We start from the raw sequence: 18,533 nt of genomic DNA on the forward strand, positions 1-18,533 counted from the left end.
TGAGGTCTTCTCTACCTTTGAGAAACCTACTGTGATCCAATATATTTCTAACAAGATGATTACCTTTACTTAGGCTACCACATGTTTGGTAGTAGGTAATATACCTCCCTCATTAAGCTACACTATTGTTTAAGTTGCCCCATGATTGGTAGTCGGTAGTCTCATTCCCTAGTAGGATTGATAATCTCATCCCCTTGGAGCCATCACCCCTTTTCCAGTTGAAGTCACGATCCCTTGGAATGATCTATTCCCTAGGAAGTCCTTATCCATTGGAATTTGCAAATCTTTTTCCTCAGCTGAAGTTGTAATCTTTTCCTTAGTGGAATTTCCTTTTGTTTGTCCCCATAGTGGTGTTCCTTTATCCATGTGTGTTTTCTAAACTAATATTACTCCTGTAGCGGGGTATTCGTTACCATTAGAGATATTGACTAAATCCAAGGTAAATCATACAAGTCGAGTCGCCACCGCACTTCTATTTATCCAAAGGAATGGTTAGAAAGCGAACAAAAACCTAAAAGTTTTATCGAATCAAAAACTAGTAAAAGAGAGTCAGAGATCTAGGTAAGGGGGTTGGTTATGCAATGGGAAGTGATTAGGTTCCTAATATTATTTATTTCATCACTTTTGATTGGATGGAAAACATGTGCTTTAAGTGTTTTTTTAAGGTTCCTAATTGATTCTTTTGGCTTATGTCTGTTTGTTCTTGATGTTGAAAGTTTGTATGCTTAAGACACACTCTTTTAAATGTTGATTGTTATCCTTAATATGTTTGAACTTGATTATATTCATACAATGTATCAATTGATTCACCTTGAAAACATGTCTAAATGAATGGTTTGGAGGTGATTAGGTTTCCACTTAAGCTTAGTCTTATCATGAACTTTGATTCAAGTTTAATGTTTATTTTATGAAGACTTATAAAGTGATGCATGTTTGACCTAAATTGATTCATGTTGTGTTTACCACGTACCAACGAATGCCTTTACCATGTCAAATATGATTCTGTCTTCACCATTAATGTGTTGTGTCTTGTGATGTTATGTGAAACTTCGTCACGTCTTGTTTATGTTTATCTCAATGCCTAAAAACCATGTTCAATATTGTTATCCATACCTCTCTCTCTCTCCTTCTTATAACCACTTTCATGATAAACTTTGACTTAGGTTATTATTTTCCCTTTTATTTCTTAATCAAATGCTTCAAAAAACTTAGGCATATTCAAAGATCTTTTCATAAGACTTAAAAAATACAAACTTAATTCAAACCCTTTTGCCACTTTGGCTTTTCCATGTTTAAAACCTTTTCATAAAAGGATTAGACATGAGTCATCCCTAGTTGAGATTTAAATCGCCTACCCCATAACATTGTTGATATTGATATTGATTCATTTCCATTTGGAAGAGGTATGTGGCATACTTGTTGATTCTATATCCAAGTGAGAGCCCTTCTTTTAATTTGATGCAAAGATCTATCTTCAACATGTTTGTGGTGGTTTAAAAGTGAGTCTTATCCTTAAGATGACAATTTGTCTCTTTCTCATAAAATCAACCCCAATAAGTCCCTTCTTACTTTTGAATCTGAATTACGAGGTTTTGATCCTTCACGGGTACGTAGGCATAAGACTCAATGTCTTTCCAAATCATCAAACAATAAAAAGATGTTCTTTTTCTCATATCCCCAATCAAATAGCAAACAATTTTAAACCAAACACATATATTTAAAAGGTTCATGTAGAGTACTATAGATGATTAGGGTGTTAATACCTTCCATTTTCATAACACACACCCGTGCCTTAGAATCTCCCCCCTTTTTTTGCTTAGCCTAAGTTTAATCTTCTAGCTTTGAATATACATATTGGGTTATTTTTTAATCTTTTCCCCTTCCCTTGGATAAATTAAAGTTCGGTGTTGAAATTTTGATTCATGAGTCAAGTTTAATCAGTAGCTTGGTCTCCGATTCTTCATCGCGACACCTAAGGGTTTGGAGGAGGAGGCATCCTCTAAAGAAGCTCAGCTAGAAGATTATGTATGCTGGAGTTGAGTTGGTCCTGTTTGTCGAGTCTGGCTTGACTAGTTGTTGTTATTTTCAAAATTGGTTGTTGATGACTCTCCTTGAGACAGAGCAACCTTTGTGGCCTTCGTAGCATCTTCAGCAGCTTTTTGAGCAGCTTCAGCGGCCAATGCTTCTTCAACTTCAGCTTTTTCTCTGGTTGTAGCTTCTGCAACGACTTTCTCAGCTGCCTCTCTGGAAGCAACTTCAGCAGCTGCTTTCCCCGCAGCTTCTCTCTCTGCCTTCTCAGTTTCCTCCTTTGCCAGACGAGCCTCCAACTGTAAGAACAAAGTTGGTTCTACAATATATTTCTAATATTTTGATGATAACAAAGGATGAAACCCAAAATGGCACCCTAACGAGATTTTTTCTTAGTGTGCAGGACTCTGAACATTTACGCAGGATTCTGACCATACATCAGATACAAACTTATGTCAGATATAAAGTATTAGATGATCAGACGCCACTCAGAAAGGAATACGTCTAGAAGGTTTTGATTCTGATCAAAGAGAAACAACAAGAAGTCAGAAGCTCCAACATAACTACTGGATTTAGACTTTGATACTTAAGAAGTCTAGAGCACTGAGAAGCTCTGATGAAGTAAGACTTAATCATCCTCCGAAGACTAACTCTGGTACATCAAGACTCTGATGCAGATTACACAAGTCCAGAGCGCGTAACCGAAAAGAATCTCATTATGGAATGAAAGTATTTAAAGAAAGGATTAAAGAGGCAGACAAAATGGTTTTAGAAAGAAACAATAGAAGTAATAACATTAATTATTCTTCAATGACCAAGATTCTGTCATCACTCCAACGGTCCTTCACAACTACTATATAAAGGACGGATTACTTCTCTAGAGAGATACACCTGATACACAGAAATATCATTCACACTCTCTCTTATTTTCACGAGTTGCTGCTCTTACGTGAAAAACTTTTGCTCTCATATTTTTCTGTAATACTTTCTTGTTGCTAGAAGCACTTTACATTACAACTTACTTTTTTATTAAACTATTTCCTCAAGTGACTCTGCGCAGTCTGTAAACTTGAAAGGGCTAAGAGATTATTCTCTTAGACGATTGGTTGTGTAATCTTTCAAGATTAGTGGATTAAGTCCTTTTTGAAGGCGAAATCACCTTGGCCGGGTGGACTGGAGTAGCTTTGATTTTCAAGAGAACCAGTATAAAATTATGTGTGTTTTGATTTCTGAAAAAGCTTTTATTTCCAAAACAACTCAAACCCCCCTTTCTTGTTTTTCTCAACCTTTAGTTGGTATCAGAGCTTTCGGCTTTGTTATTGACTTTCTAATCAAACACTTAACAGTGTAGAGAGATCCAGCATGAGAAAAACTATGGCCAACACCAATGAAAGAGATAGTTACAACGCTAAACCTCTAATCTTTGATGGAGAGAAATTTGATTATTGGAAAGATAGAATTGAAAGTTTCTTTCTGGGCTACGACGCCGATCTCTGGGATATTGTCACAATTGGCTACACACCACCTGTGACAGACGCTGGAGTTGCTATTCCCATAAGTAAAATGTCAGATGATCAGAAGCATGAATTCAAGAACCATCACAAAGCCAGAACGATACTGCTCAATGCCATTTCCTACAATGAATATGAAAAGATCACCAACAAGGAAACATCTAAATAAATACTTGATTCCCTGAGGATGACTCACGAAGGAAATTCTCAAGTCAAAGAAACAAAGGCTCTGTCTCTAATCCAGAAATATGAAGCCTTCAAAATGGAGAACGATGAAGCTGTAGAGGTAATGTTTTCTAGATTTCAAACTTTAATTGCAAGACTCAAAGTGCTAGATAAAGGATATACAACTGCGGATCATTTCAAAAAGATCGTCAAAAGCTTGCCAAAGAAATGGAGACCTATGGTCACAGCCTTAAAACTATCAAAAGATCTGAACAATATCCGCCTTGAAGAACTCGTTAGTTCACTCAGAAGTCACGAGATAGAACTGGAGGAAGATGAACCTCAAAAGAAGATCAAGTCTGTAGCACTAAAGTCTAGATCCGAAAGACGCAAATCAGATAGAAACAAAGCCTTCCAGGCTGAAGAAGAAGACATTGATGACTCTGAAAAGGAAGATTCTGACGATGAAGAAGAATTATCCCTTTTAACCAGAAGAGTAAAACAACTCTGGAGAAAAAGGAATAATAACTTCAGAAAACCAAGACCCAAGGGAGATCGATCAGAATCAACTTCCAGAGGTAAATCTAACAAAGATATAACATGTTATGAATGTAAGGAAACAGGTTATTACATAAACGAATGTCCCAATTTGAAGAAAGAAAGCTCTAGAAGAGAAAATTTCAAGGAAAGTTCCTTCAGAACCAAAAAGGGACTGATGGCTACCTGGGATGACAGTGGATCTGATTCCTCAGAATCAGACTCTAATGAACAGGAAAATGTTGCACTCATGGCTACCACCTCCAATAATACATCAGATGGAGAGTCTGAATCCGAAGAGGTATTTTCTGATATTTCTCGCTCTGACCTCGACTCATGCCTTTTTGAAACTTTAAACTCATATCAGAAACTTAAACAAAAATTTAAAGCTGTAAAAGAGGTTCTTGAAGAAACCCTCAAAGAATGTGGTAAACTTGAGATAACAGTTTTAGATCTAAAAGATGAAAATCGAATTTTGACATTAGAAAGAGATTCCATAAATAAACAATGTTTAAAACTTGAAGAAACGTTATCTCAAGCTCCACAAACTTCAAACACAGTAATTTATGAATATGAAAAATCTTTTCAAAAGTTTCTGAAGAATGGGATAGAGAGAAGCAGAATGGCATCCATGATTTATGGGGTTAGTCAGAACAATATAAGAGGAATTGGGTATGACCCAAGTGAAGATAAATCTTACACTAATGACAAACATAAATCTTCGTTTTCTTATCACTACACATATACACAAGCACAACGTTTTGATAATGCCAGAAAACATAAAGTTTTAAGAAACTCTGGAATAACTAATCACAAAGGACCCAAACGATTCTGGGTACCAAAGGATAAGATTGTTTATGTTGCAGATATCTTATGTAGCAAAGTTAAGACACCAGTCATGGTACCTGGACTCTGGATTCTCGCGACACATAACGGGAAGAAGGTATATGTTCCAAAGCCTGGAACTTAAAGATGTTGGCTATGAAGGAAGGATCAGAGGCTCTGGAACTATTGGTAATGGTATTCTTCCCTCTATATCTGATGTTCTATATGTAAAAGGATTAATGCATAATCTGTTATCAATAAGTCAATTAAGTGATAACGGCTATGATGTAATCTTCAATCAAAAAACATGTAAAGTAATTAATCAAAACAATGGAACAGTTATATTCACTGGCAAGAGGAAAACCAATATTTACAAAATAAATCTTTCATACTTAAAAGAACAAAATTTAAAATGTCTGATGTTTGTTCATGAAGAGCAATGGGTATGGCATAGACGCTTGGGCCATATTAGCATGAAAAAACTATCTCAGCTAAATAAACTCGAGTTAGTCAGAGGTCTACCTAAGCTAAAGTTTTCTTCAGATGCTCTGTGTGAAGCATGTCAGAAAGGAAAAGTTTCAAAATCATCTTTTAAAAAGAAAAATATTGTTTCCACCTCTAAGCCTTTGGAACTTCTTCATATTGATCTGTTTGGTCCTGTTAAAACAGCATCGGTCAATGGAAAGAAATATGGACTAGTTATTGTTGATGATTTTAGTCGCTGGACATGGTGTAGCGGGGTATTCGTTACCATTAGAGATATTGACTAAATCCAAGGTAAACCATACAAGTCGAGTCGCCACCGCACTTCTATTTGTCCAAAGGAATGGTTAGAAAGCGAACAAAAACCTAAAAGTTTTATCGAATCAAAAACTAGTAAAAATGTCAGAGATCTGGGTAAGGGGGTTGGTTATGCAATGGGAAGGTTTTAAGCATCCAAAACATCCTAGGTACTCCTAGGGAGCCCTTTTCATAAGTGTTGTTCTAGTCTAAAGGGTGTAGGTATATCTAAAGTACTATTTACTAAAAGGAAGGTTAAAAGAAAATGACTCGCAAGGATGTCGCATCCACTGCCTTCGTATCTCATCTGAGTATGAGAATCAGATTCTTCGTAGCTCGGCTACCTATGGGTTAAAGAGAAGTGTGCTCGGTAAGATGTCGCGTCTTATGCCTACGTATCTCATCTGGAATGAGAATCAGAGCAAAATGTAGTTCGGCTAACTAGGGGTTAAGGATTGCCATCTGAACATGGACTTACAAAAGAGGACACCAACTGTGTCAAAGGAGGGTGGGCAGTGTGTTCAATGTCCTAGCAGTAGGTGTCGCAGCTCGCTGAATCGAGTCTTAGGCAGTTACGTCTTTGCAATAGAACGGACTGACATGCCACAAGATCTGAGACGCACGGAAGGTCTAAAAGTGGGGAAGCTCTGCTCTAGAGTTGTCATGCAATATGAACCTATGTGTTAGGATTTACAAAGGGGAGTATCTACCTAATATTAGCATGCAAAGAATAAGGGAATTCTACCTATGTTATCATACAAAGGGTTCTACCTAATGGGTCTTACCTAAACGGAACAAGAGTCGACGGATGGAGCGCGGAATGGAGTTACGGATAAGGGTATATGGCGATGCCGGAGGCAATCGACTTACAGGTAGATGGCGATGCCTGAGGCAATCGACTTACAAGAGGATGGATGAATGTGCGTTGGTTCTGTTAAGTTTTGAAAATGATTACTCGACGTTGGATCGAGCTTTTGATCTTATTTTGAAATGGTTATCGGATGTTCTTTTTAATTCTTGTATTAACAGGTGACTAAAGAAATAAAGAAATAATATTATACACTTTATGGGAGAGGGGTACATTTGTTATGAATGGGGATTGTTCATGGCAAACAAACAATAAGAATATATGCCTCATACATCATACAAGTAGGCAACAGTTATCAATCAGATCGGATAAATAAACAATATATAATCAAACCAAAGAATCAAATAATGGAGCATTTAAACAATGCATGAGAGTATGAACATGTTAAATAATCAAGCAATAGAAAGCATGAATGAGAGAAACAAGTATAAAAGATAACAGATGAATGAAACAGATGAAAATATACACACGAAGGGTCCACTGAATAATTTAATCAGGAAATGAGGTAAGGACCAAATAAAATTAAGGTAAAAGGCCTCTAATACATGACATATGAGATGAACAAGGGAGGATCAAAAGATCTCTTCAATTGCCATAAGCAATCCCTAAGTCAAACATCAATCATAAAGAAGTCAACTGAAAATTAAAGTCAACTTAAAAAATAACAAATAAATAGAAAATTAGTCAAGAAAATTATGAAAAATTAAAATAAATAAGGTGGGGTCAGGACATCATCATCCCCCAAAAATATTTTTAAAATAATGAAAATTGGCACATGAATTAATTAAAACAAAACATAGGTCAAACCAAAAGTCAATTAATAAGACTAGGTTAGAATATAAATCAAGAATAAATAGTAAATTAATCAAGAAAATTATAAAAGTTAAACTAAATAAGGTGGGTTCAGGACATCATCATCCCCCAAAAAGATTTTAAAAATAATGAAAAATGGCACGTGAATTAATTAAAACAAAACATAGGTCAAACCAAAAGTCAATTAATAAGACTAGGTTAGAAATAAATCAAGAATAAATAGTAAATTAATCAATAAAATTATGAAAAATTAAACTAAATAAGTTGGGGTCAGGACATCATCATCCCCCAAAAAGATTTTAAAAATAACGAAAATTAGTACGTGAATTAATTAAAATAAAACAGAAGTCAAATTAAAAGTCCACCAACCAAACTAGGTCAAAAATAAATCCAAAATAAATTGAAAATGTGAAATAAAATTCCAAGAAAAGGTCAGGTTGACCATGAGACAGTGGTCAACCTTCATCCCAAAAATCAAATGCTAACAATAATTTGAAGTCATAAAAATAAAATCAATAAAAAAAGTGTGTTAAAATGGACTAGTTAGAATAAATAATTAAAATAAAATATTAATATTAAAAAAAATACGAAAATAAAAATTATATAAAATTAAATAAAACTTTAAGAAAAGTGAAAAATATTTTTGGGTAATTTTATGGACGAAGAAAATATTTTAAATAAGAAAAAGAAATATGAAAATGGAAGGATTAATGGTGATGAACATGGTAAGCAAGCGCAAATATATCAAAACATGGCCATGGGAGAGATGATTACCTAATGGAAAATAGAAGTGGAATGGAATATGATATGTGATGAAACTTTGCCTCCTTTCCACGAAATCCCAATGCTCCTTTAGGGTTAGGGTTTCAGCTTCTTAAATAGGGTGGATTAGGTGTTCTCGTGGGCTTTTTAATAAGTGATTTATCCATAAGAATAAAAGTGTGAAGTGAGGTGTAAAATGTTGTTATTTTGGGCCAAACTTAAGTGAATGGATGTCCAATACATGGCCAAAATAGGTAAAATACGTGACTGGTTTGTGCAGCATGCTTAGAAAATCTGATTGGGCCAGCCAGACCCAAAATCTGCCTAGAAAATCAAGTCATGGTGCCCACTTTAAATGAATGTATCTCTCAAACCATGGATCCAAATGAGATGATTCCAAAAGGATGTGAAAGAGGACATGCCAAGGTACAATTTTTGTGAAGAAAGTATTTTCAAATAATGCCTTGAACTGTAAGAAAACTGGCCAAGAAGTCTTGACAAATTTTGAAGATTTTGGACTTAGAAATTTTTCTAAGTGTCCTAAAAAATGTCTCACTTTGACTAAGCATAACTTTTTCAATTCTAATCCAAATGGAGCAAACGTTATATCTATAGAAAGCTTGGAACAAGAGGAACAACTTTCATGTCGGAGAAAGTTTCAAATGGAGCTTTTATCTTGATGTAAAATTGGCTTAAAGTGAATGCAACGATCATGAAAACTTGCCCTAAATGGAAAGTCAACCATTTCCAAATTAAGTAACTTTTCCAATTCCTGATTAAATGATGAATCCATGATCCAACCTTGATCAAATTTCACATGTAGGATCCCTTAGGCATGGATTTTGAGATTCCACTCTCAAAATGTCAGGAGTTGACTTTTCTGGCCCCACAGTTGACTTTTCCCAAACTGTCGGATTCCCGATTCCATTGATCAATTGAAGCACTTCTAGCTCAAATAAAGAGTTTTACCCAAAGAATCAGAAATAAACTGATTTTATACTAAACCCTAGTTTTAGGGCAAAATGATCAAGAACTGATTGCACTGATTGCCAATGGGTCTTTCTGAGATAATTGTGAATCTTCCTAGGCCAAGATGCCTCTCTAATCATGAAATGGATAAGCTCCTCTACTTCCAACTAAACATTTCCTGTTGCAGGTAGCCATGAAACCCTAATTTCTGATTAAATCCAGATGAACACTCTAATAGCTTTGAATCCTTCACTGATGAACTGAGGACCATAATAAGAAACTTGGACCCCCCCTGAGACCCTTGATACTTGTATACTTATAAAATGAAGTCTAATTCTCAATCTTGCTTTGTGTGGGCTCCTTCTGTTAAGGAGTGATCGATCAAAACCTGATCTCCATGTCACTAATGCAGTATGCTATGAGTATGACCTAATATGATGTTAATGAAGTGTAAAATATAATCCCATGCTTCCAGGAAAAATGAAGGGTAAATTTTGGGGTATTACACATGGGTAAAAATCCTAAAGCACAAGAGTGTGTCTCACTCTATATTCACTAGCTTCTGTTCCAAAGTGCAAAACGAATTTGACTCTAAAATCATCAAAGTCAGAATTGATCATGGTGGAGAATTTGAAAATAAATTCTTTGAGGAACTATTTGATTCTAATGGAATATCCCATGATTTCTCCTATCCTAGAACTCCACAATAAAATGGAGTTGTAGAAAGGAAGAATATGACACCCCAAGAGATGGCTAGAACCATGATCAAGGAAACAAATGTGGCTAAGCACTTTTGGGCTGAAGCAGTAAATACAGCGTGTTATATTCAGAATAGAATCTCTATAAGACCTATTCTGGAGAAGACTCCCTATGAACTGTGTAAGGGAAGAAAATCCAACATTTCTTATTTTCATCCTTTCGGATGATCTTGCTTTATTCTGAATACTATAGAACATCTGAACAAGTTTGATTCAAAAGCACAAAAAGGTATTATGTTAGGATACTCAGAACGTTCTGTAAGAACAAAAATTGTTCTACAACAGATTCCAGGATTTTGATGATAACAAAGGATGAAACCAAAAATGGCACTCTAACGAAATTTTTCTAAGTGTGCAGGACTCTAAACAAGAACAAAGGAATCTGATCGCTTTATCAGATACAAAATCGAATCAGATACAAAGTACCAGAAGATCAGAAGCATCTGAAGAAGAAGCGCGCTCTAGAAGTTCTAAACTCTGAGCAAAACAGCATAGCAAAATACCAGAAGCTCTAAACTTCCTCTGAAATCAACGCTGATGATCTAAAAGACCAGGACTATCAGAAGCTCTGATGTAACTCCAACACAATCTCAGATTAACAAAGTTAACACAGATTCGGATGAAGGATCTCCTGTCCAGAAAGAGTAACGGAAACTACAAACTTCAAATGGAAAGATAATATATTTGGAAAGAAGTTATTCAGAGAGACAAATTTGTTATGGCAAGAAACACAGAAGTAATGGCATTAAATTCTCATCAAAGACAAATATTCTGCCATCACTACAACGGTCCTTTCACCACTATATAAAGGACGGCGAACTTCATTGAGTAAAAATGAGAACACACAGAAAAACTCTACTCTCTCTCTTAGTCTTTCACAAGCTGTTGCTCATACGTGAAATCTCTTGCTTGCTTTATTTGCTGTAATATTTGCTTTATCTTAGAAGCATTTTAGATTACAATTTTCCTTTGCTAAATTGATTTTGTTCCTCAAGTGACTCTGCGTAGTCTGTATACTTGGGAGGACTAAGAGATCCTTCTCTTAGACGTTGGTTGTAATAATCTTTCAAGATTAGTGGATTAAGTCCTTTTTGAAGACGAAATCACTTTGGCCGGGTGGACTGGAGTAGCTTTGTGTTATAAGCGAACCAGTATAAAATCCTGTGTGTTCTTATTCCGAAAAAGCGCTTATTTTCCAAAACAATTCAAACCCCCCTTTCTTTTTTTTCTCACCTTCAATTGGTATCAGAGCTTCGGCTCTGTTATTGATTTTCTAATCAAACACTTAACAGTGTAGAGAGATCCAGAACGAGAAAAACTATGGCCCACACAAATGAAAGAGACAATTACAATGCTAAGCCTCTTGTCTTTGATGGAGAGAAATTCGATTACTGGAAAGATAGAATTGAAAGTTTCTTTCTAGGCTATGATGCTGATCTCTGGGACATTGTCACAGATGGATACAAACCTCCTGTAACAGATGCTGGAGTTGAAGTTCCCAGAAGTAAGATGTCAGATGATCAGAAGCGCGAATTCAAAAATCATCACAAAGCCAGAACGATACTTCTCAATGCCATATCTTACAACGAGTATGAAAAAATCACCAACAGGGAAACAGCTAAAGACATACTCGACTCTCTGAGGATGACTCATGAAGGAAACTCTCAGGTCAAAGAAACAAAGGCTCTGGCTCTAATCCAGAAATATGAAGCCTTCAAAATGGAGGATGACGAAGCCATAGAGGTAATGTTCTCTAGATTCCAAACTCTTATTGCAGGTCTCAAAGTTCTAGACAAAGGATACACAACTGCAGACCATGTCAAAAAGATAGTCAGAAGTTTACCAAAGAAGTGGAGACCCATGGTCACTGCCTTAAAGCTTTCAAAGGATCTGAACAACATCAGTCTTGAAGAGCTTGTCAGTTCACTCAGAAGTCATGAGATAGAACTAGAGGAAGATGAGCCTCAGAAGAAGAACAAGTCTTTAGCATTAAAGTCCAGATCTGAAAAACACAAATCTGACAGAAACAAAGCCTTCCAGGCCGAAACAGAAGATGTTGATGACTCTGAACAGGAAGATTCTGATGATGAAGAAGAATTGTCCCTCCTAACCAGAAGAGTTAAACAACTCTGGAAAAAGAGGAACAATAACTTCAGGAGACCAAGACCCAGAGGGGATCGATCGGAATCAACCTCAAAAGGTAAAACTAACAAAGATGTTACTTGTTATGAATGTAAAGAAACAGGTCACTACAGGAATGAATGTCCCAAGTTAAAGAAAGACAGTTCCAGAAAAGAGAGCTTCAAGAAAAATTCCCTCAGAACCAAAAAGGGATTGATGGCTACCTGGGATGATAGTGAATCTGACTCATCAGAATCTGACTCTGATGAACAGGCCAATGTGGCGTTCATGGCTACCACATCCAGGAACACTTCAGATGAAGAATCTGAATCAGAAGAGGTATTTTCTGAACTCTCTCGATCTGACCTAGAATCATGCTTGTCTGAAACTCTTAGCTCATATCAGAAACTAAAACTAAAATTTAAAGCAATAAAAGGCTGTCTTGAAGAAAAATTTGAAGAATGTGGAAAACTTGAGATAACAATTCTAGAACTAAAAGATGAAAACAAAGTTTTAACATCACTAAGAGATGCAGCAAAGAAAAATTGTTTAAAACTCGAAGAAGCGTTATCTCAAGCTCCACAAACTTCAAACACGATAATTTATAAATACGAAAAAGCCTTGCAAAAGTTTCTGAAAAATGGGATAGAAAGGAGTGTAATGGCATCCATGATTTATGGAGTCAGTCAGAATAATAGAAAAGGAATTGGGTATGATCCTAAGGAAGATAAAACTTCTACTTGTGACCAACCTAAATCTCCATTTTCATATCACTATACACACACACAAGAGCAAAAATTTGAAAATGCTAGAAAACCCAAAGTGATAAGAAACTCTGGGAAAACTAATCATAAAGGACCCAAGAGACTCTGGGTACCAAAAGATAAGATTGTTTATGTAGCAGATATCTTATGTAGCAAAGTTCAAAAACCAGTCATGGTACCTGGACTATGGATGCTCGCGATACATGACGGGAAGAAAGTCTATGTTCCAAAGCCTGGAACTTAAAGACGCTGGATTCGTAGGCTTCGGAGGAAATTAGAAAGGAAGGATCAGAGGCTCCGGAACTATTGGTAATGGTACTCTTCCCTCTATATCTGATGTCCTTTACGTAGAAGGATTAATGCATAACCTGTTATCCATAAGTCAATTAAGTGATAACGGTTATGATGTAATCTTTAATCAAAAAACATGTAAAGCCATAAATCAAAACAACGGTTCTGTCCTATTCACAGGCAAGAGGAAAAACAATATTTATAAAATTAATCTTTCTGATTTAAAAGAACAAAATGTGAAGTGTCTGATGTCCGTTCACGAAGAGCAATGGGTATGGCATAGACGCTTGGGCCACATTAGCATGAGGAAATTATCCCAGCTAAATAAACTCGAGTTAGTCAGAGGCCTACCCAAACTGAAGTTCTCTTCAGATGCTCTATGTGAAGCATGTCAGAAAGGAAAATTTTCAAAAACATCTTTCAAAAAGAAAACTATTGTTACTACCTCTAAGCCTTTGGAACTTCTTCACATTGATTTATTTGGTCCTGTGAAAACAGCATCAGTCAATGGAAAGAAGTATGGACTAGTCATTGTTGATGATTTCAGTCGCTGGACATGGGTGAAACTCCTAAAGCACAAGAGTGAGTCTCACTCTGTATTCACTAGCTTCTGTTCCAAAGTGCAAAAAGAATTTGACTCTAAAATTGTAAGAGTCAGAAGCGATCATGGTGGGGAATTTGAAAACAATTTTTTTGAGGAATTATTTGACTCTAATGAAATATCCCATGATTTCTCCTGCCCTAGAACTCCACAACAAAATGGAGTTGTAGAGAGGAAGAATAGGACACTCCAAGAGATGGCCAGAACTATGATCAATGAAACAAATATGGCTAAGCACTTTTGGGGCGAAGCTGTAAATACAGCGTGTTATATTCAGAATAGAATCTCCATAAGACCTATTCTGGAAAAGACTCCCTATGAACTGTGTAAAGGAAGAAAACCAAACATTTCATATTTTCATCCTTTTGGATGTTCCTGTTTTATTTTAAATACTAAAGAACATCTGAACAAGTTTGATTCCAAAGCACAAAAAGGTATTATGTTAGGATACTCAGAACGCTCTAAAGGCTACAGAGTATACAATACAGAAACCAAAATTATGGAGGAATCAATTCATGTCAAATTTGACGATAAGCTTGACCCTGAAAAGTCAAAGCTAGTTGAGAATTTTGCAGATTTGGAAATCACTCTTGCAGGATCTGACAAAGCTCCAGAAGCAACTGCCATTCAAACTCCTAGAGAAATTAACTTCCCATTAATCCCAAAGAAAGCTAAAATTCGCCTCAACATATTTGAAGAGTTGATTCTGGGTAACAAGGACGAACCTGTCAGAACCAGGTCTACCTTCAAGACCTCTGAAGACACTCCTCTGGGACTAGTATCTCTGATCGAGCCTACGTCCTGTGATGAGGCACTTCAAGATAACGACTGGGTTCTAGCCATGCAAGAAGAGCTAGATCAATTCACAAAGAACGATGTCTGGGATCTTGTTCCTAAGCCCAGAGGCACTCATGTTATCGGAACCAGATGGGTATTCAGAAACAAGCTGAATGAGAAAGGAGAAGTCGTCAGAAACAAAGCTCGACTGGTGGCTCAAGGTTACAGTCAACAAGAAGGTATTGACTAGAATGAAACCTTTGCTCCAGTCGCCAGGTTAGAATCTATTCGTCTTCTTGTATCATTCGCTATAAATCATTCTATCAAATTGTATCAAATAGATGTCAAGAGTGAATTCCTTAATGGTTATATATCAGAAGAAGTGTATGTCAACCAACCTCCAGGTTTTGAAAATCTAGATTATCCAGAACATGTTTTTAAACTTAAAAAATCCTTATATGGACTTAAACAAGCTCCCAGAGCTTGGTATGAACGATTAAGTAATTTTCTTCTGGAACATAATTTTATCAGAGGGAAAGTTGACTCCACACTCTTCTGTAAAAACCTTAACAATGATCTCATGATATGCCAGATATACGTTGATGATATCATTTTTGGTTCAGCTAACGCCTCTGTTTGTCAAGAATTCTCTGAGTTAATGCAGGCAGAATTTGAAATGAGCTTAATGCAAGAACTAAAGTTCTTTCTAGGAATTCAAATTAACCAAACTTCAGAAGTCACGTACGTTCATCAAAGCAAATACATAAAAGATGTTCTGAAGAAATTTGACATGGCAGAATGCAACTCTGCAAAGACTCCCATGCATCCAACATGCATTCTTGAAAAGGAAGAAGTCAGTAAAAAGGTTTGTCAGAAGCTCTATCGTGGTATGATAGGCTCCCTTCTCTATCTGACTGCTACTCGACCTTATATTCTCTTTAGTGTTTGTCTCTGTTCCAGATTTCAATCAGATCCTAGAGAAACTCACTTAACAGCAGTTAAGAGAATTCTCAAATATCTGAAAGGAACTCCTAACCTGGGCCTGATGTATGAGAAAACATCAGAGTATAGACTTTCTGGTTATTGTGATGCAGATTACGCAGGAGATAGAGTGGAACGAAAAAGCACATCTGGAAATTGTCAGCTCTTGGGAAACAATCTGATATCCTGGGCCAGCAAAAGACAATCAACTATCGCCCTGTCCACGGAAGAAGCAGAATACATCTCAGTATCTCTGTGCACTACTCAGATGCTCTGGATGAAGAATCAGTTAGAAGATCTGCAAATCTTCGAGAGTAACATTCCTATCTTTTGTGATAACACTGCTGCCATTTGTTTAAGTAAGAATCCCATTTTGCACTCCAGAGCTAAGCACAATGAAATAAAACATCATTTTATCAGAGACTATGTTCAGAAAGGGATAGTAACATTGAAGTTCATTGATACAGATCATCAATGGGCAGATATCTTTACTAAACCCTTAGCTGAAGATAGATTCCTCTTTATCTTAGAAAATCTGAACATTCAAAACTGCCCTGAATTAAAATGTGCCTCTGAGGTTGTTAAATGAGACTCTGACATAAACAAATGGATTCTGCCTCTGACTCTGATACTTCTACCTAGTTAGAAGTTATCTGAGTTAGAAATCTCCAGGAACCAATCCTTTGGTATTCCTGAAGATCAGATAAATCAAAACACGTGGAGTGTCTTGCGTCTGACCTTGGAACTTCTAGACAGCTGTCCAGCAGTAATCAAGGAACAGTCTCTTGAGATCTCCTCGAGCAGTGTGCTGACTGTTGGGATTAGACATCATTTATGAGCTATAATCATCTCTCCCTCTAAATGTGCTAACTTGGTTTTTGTGCTAAACTCTGATTTGTGTGTCGTTTTCCATGCGCCCTTATTTGGGTATTTAAACACTCATTTCCCACTTTGCACACATTTCACTCTCACTCACTCTTTAAACCTCAGTTCTCTCAAGGCATTTCTGCAAGCAGTTCTTCATCTTCATCTCAGTTCTTCATCAACATCATGGATGCTCAACAACAAGCTGTGTTCAACTACTCTCAGCAAATGGGTTCAAGCGATCAAGTTCAAAGCACCAGCAACCCTACTCCAACGGTCACAGGCATAGTTACAACACCAATCTACAAGGAGCCTCACATTCTCGATCGTGAGCCCCATATTCATCTTGCAACGCCCTTTGACAAACTGGAAGTTTTATGTGAATCCTTGGTGGATTTTGATAATATGAAAAGAAATAGCGTAGACCTCACTGAAGAACTTCACAAACAAGGTTGGGGAAACTACTTTCAACGTCTCTATGGTCCAGTTTACCCAAATCTTGTGAAGGAATTCTGGAGATTTGCAGACGCTGACGATCACTTCATTGTCTCCTATGTTCTGGGAGTAAAGATTGTGATAATTGAGAAGGCTATTGCTGCACTTCTGGTATGGAAAAGGATGGTGGCAGAAGAATCTACAACATCAATCCCAGGGAAAAATACATATCTCAAGAAATCAACCCAACAATCTTCAAACAAAACGCAGAAGGCAACCCCTCAAAGAACAAGGAACTACTTCAGAACCTCCGGGTTTGGCTGAAGATCATTCTGGGTACAATCCATCATCGCCCAGCGTCAAACTCCTCAGACTACATCAACACAGACCAGAAATGCATTATGTACTGCATTCACAAGGGTCTGAAGCTATGCCTTCCAGCACTTCTGTTCAAGTACCTCAAAGACTCTGTGCGGGATACCAGAAACCACATGAAGCCCAGAACCTACATCCCTCTGGGAAGGTTAATCTCCGACTTGCTGATTGAAAGTCAGATGGTGGATCATCTATTAAAGCACAGACTAATGGAGGATGTGGCAATCGACGTTGGAAAACCCATAAACGCCAAGAATCTGAAGAGCATGGGGATTCTGGAGAAGGTCAACGTTAGACCTACTCTGGACACTTATTGGGATGCTTTAAAAGATCAGAGGAAAATTCCCAATGGTCTATATCTGTTCTCAAAGGAAGAGCCCCGAGAGGTAATTCTCTATTACCTACAAGGTTCGAAGGATGAAGGAATAGATATCTCTGATTTCCACTTAAAGGATCTACCAGATACAGCTCCCAACTTCATGAGGCATAAAAGAGGTCCCTCTGAGAAGACATCATAGGCGAAGAAAGCAAAGCTAGGAGAATCCTCTGGATCAAGACCTCCAGCACCTCTGCATGAGTCTTCTGGTAAGTCTGTCTCTTCTGCTCCCTCTGCACAAACACAGCAACTTGCTTCCTCTATTCCTCTACCAACACCTCTATACACTCCATCTGAAACCCCTCCTTCAACGACTAGAACATCTCAACCACTCCCAAAATTTAACCTTACCTCTACCTCCTTACCCCTATCTGAAGCTGAAAAGATGAATGAAACCACCTCCTCATCTTCAGCCCCAGAATCACCTCCTTACTTTATCATCTCATCTGACACAGAACTCTCTGACCCCTCTTCTCCCACTCTAGCCCAACTTCAGACTCAGAACCTTGCCTCACAACAACCACAACAACCTCCACCTGAACCTGAAGTAACCTCACCACCCACAGAATAACCAAACATCACTCCATCTGACGTTCAACCCTCTGACCCCAACACCTCTAACATTACCCCTCCAAACACTTCCGTTGAACCTCAAATTCTCAACCTAATCCCTCCCACTTCTTCACCTCTACCATCTGAACCAGAAAACTCCCTGCCAACCCTAGAGGAAGCAATTATGCTGTTTGCAGGGGCATCAGTTGAAAAGGTCAAGTCTCTGACCATCAACTTTGGCATCAGTGATGATCCTTCCTCTGTTATGACACACTGGAACAGAGTTATTGGCTGGATGACCTCTGAGGCCTTCAATCTGAAGAACCTCTCTGAGCAAGTCAGAAACGACTTTATCAGACACGCTGAGGCAAGACTACAAG

At 37.3% G+C, this 18,533-nt stretch overlaps 1 protein-coding gene across 1 annotated transcript in view; it reads right to left on the reverse strand.

Moving 5' to 3' along the window:
• Nucleotides 1-2,069: 2,069 nt before the first annotated feature.
• The window catches only part of LOC127121913 (uncharacterized), an 89,038-nt gene continuing 72,574 nt past the window's right edge, over nt 2,070-18,533 (reverse strand). The window contains exon 2 of the mRNA XM_051052337.1: nt 2,070-2,327. Within this exon, the coding sequence (XP_050908294.1) occupies nt 2,070-2,327 (258 nt within the window). The remainder of the gene's footprint in view (nt 2,328-18,533) is intronic.

The sequence above is a fragment of the Lathyrus oleraceus genome, chromosome 2 (genome assembly GCF_024323335.1).
Source record: "Lathyrus oleraceus cultivar Zhongwan6 chromosome 2, CAAS_Psat_ZW6_1.0, whole genome shotgun sequence".
In the NCBI taxonomy this organism is placed as follows: domain Eukaryota; kingdom Viridiplantae; phylum Streptophyta; class Magnoliopsida; order Fabales; family Fabaceae; genus Lathyrus; species Lathyrus oleraceus.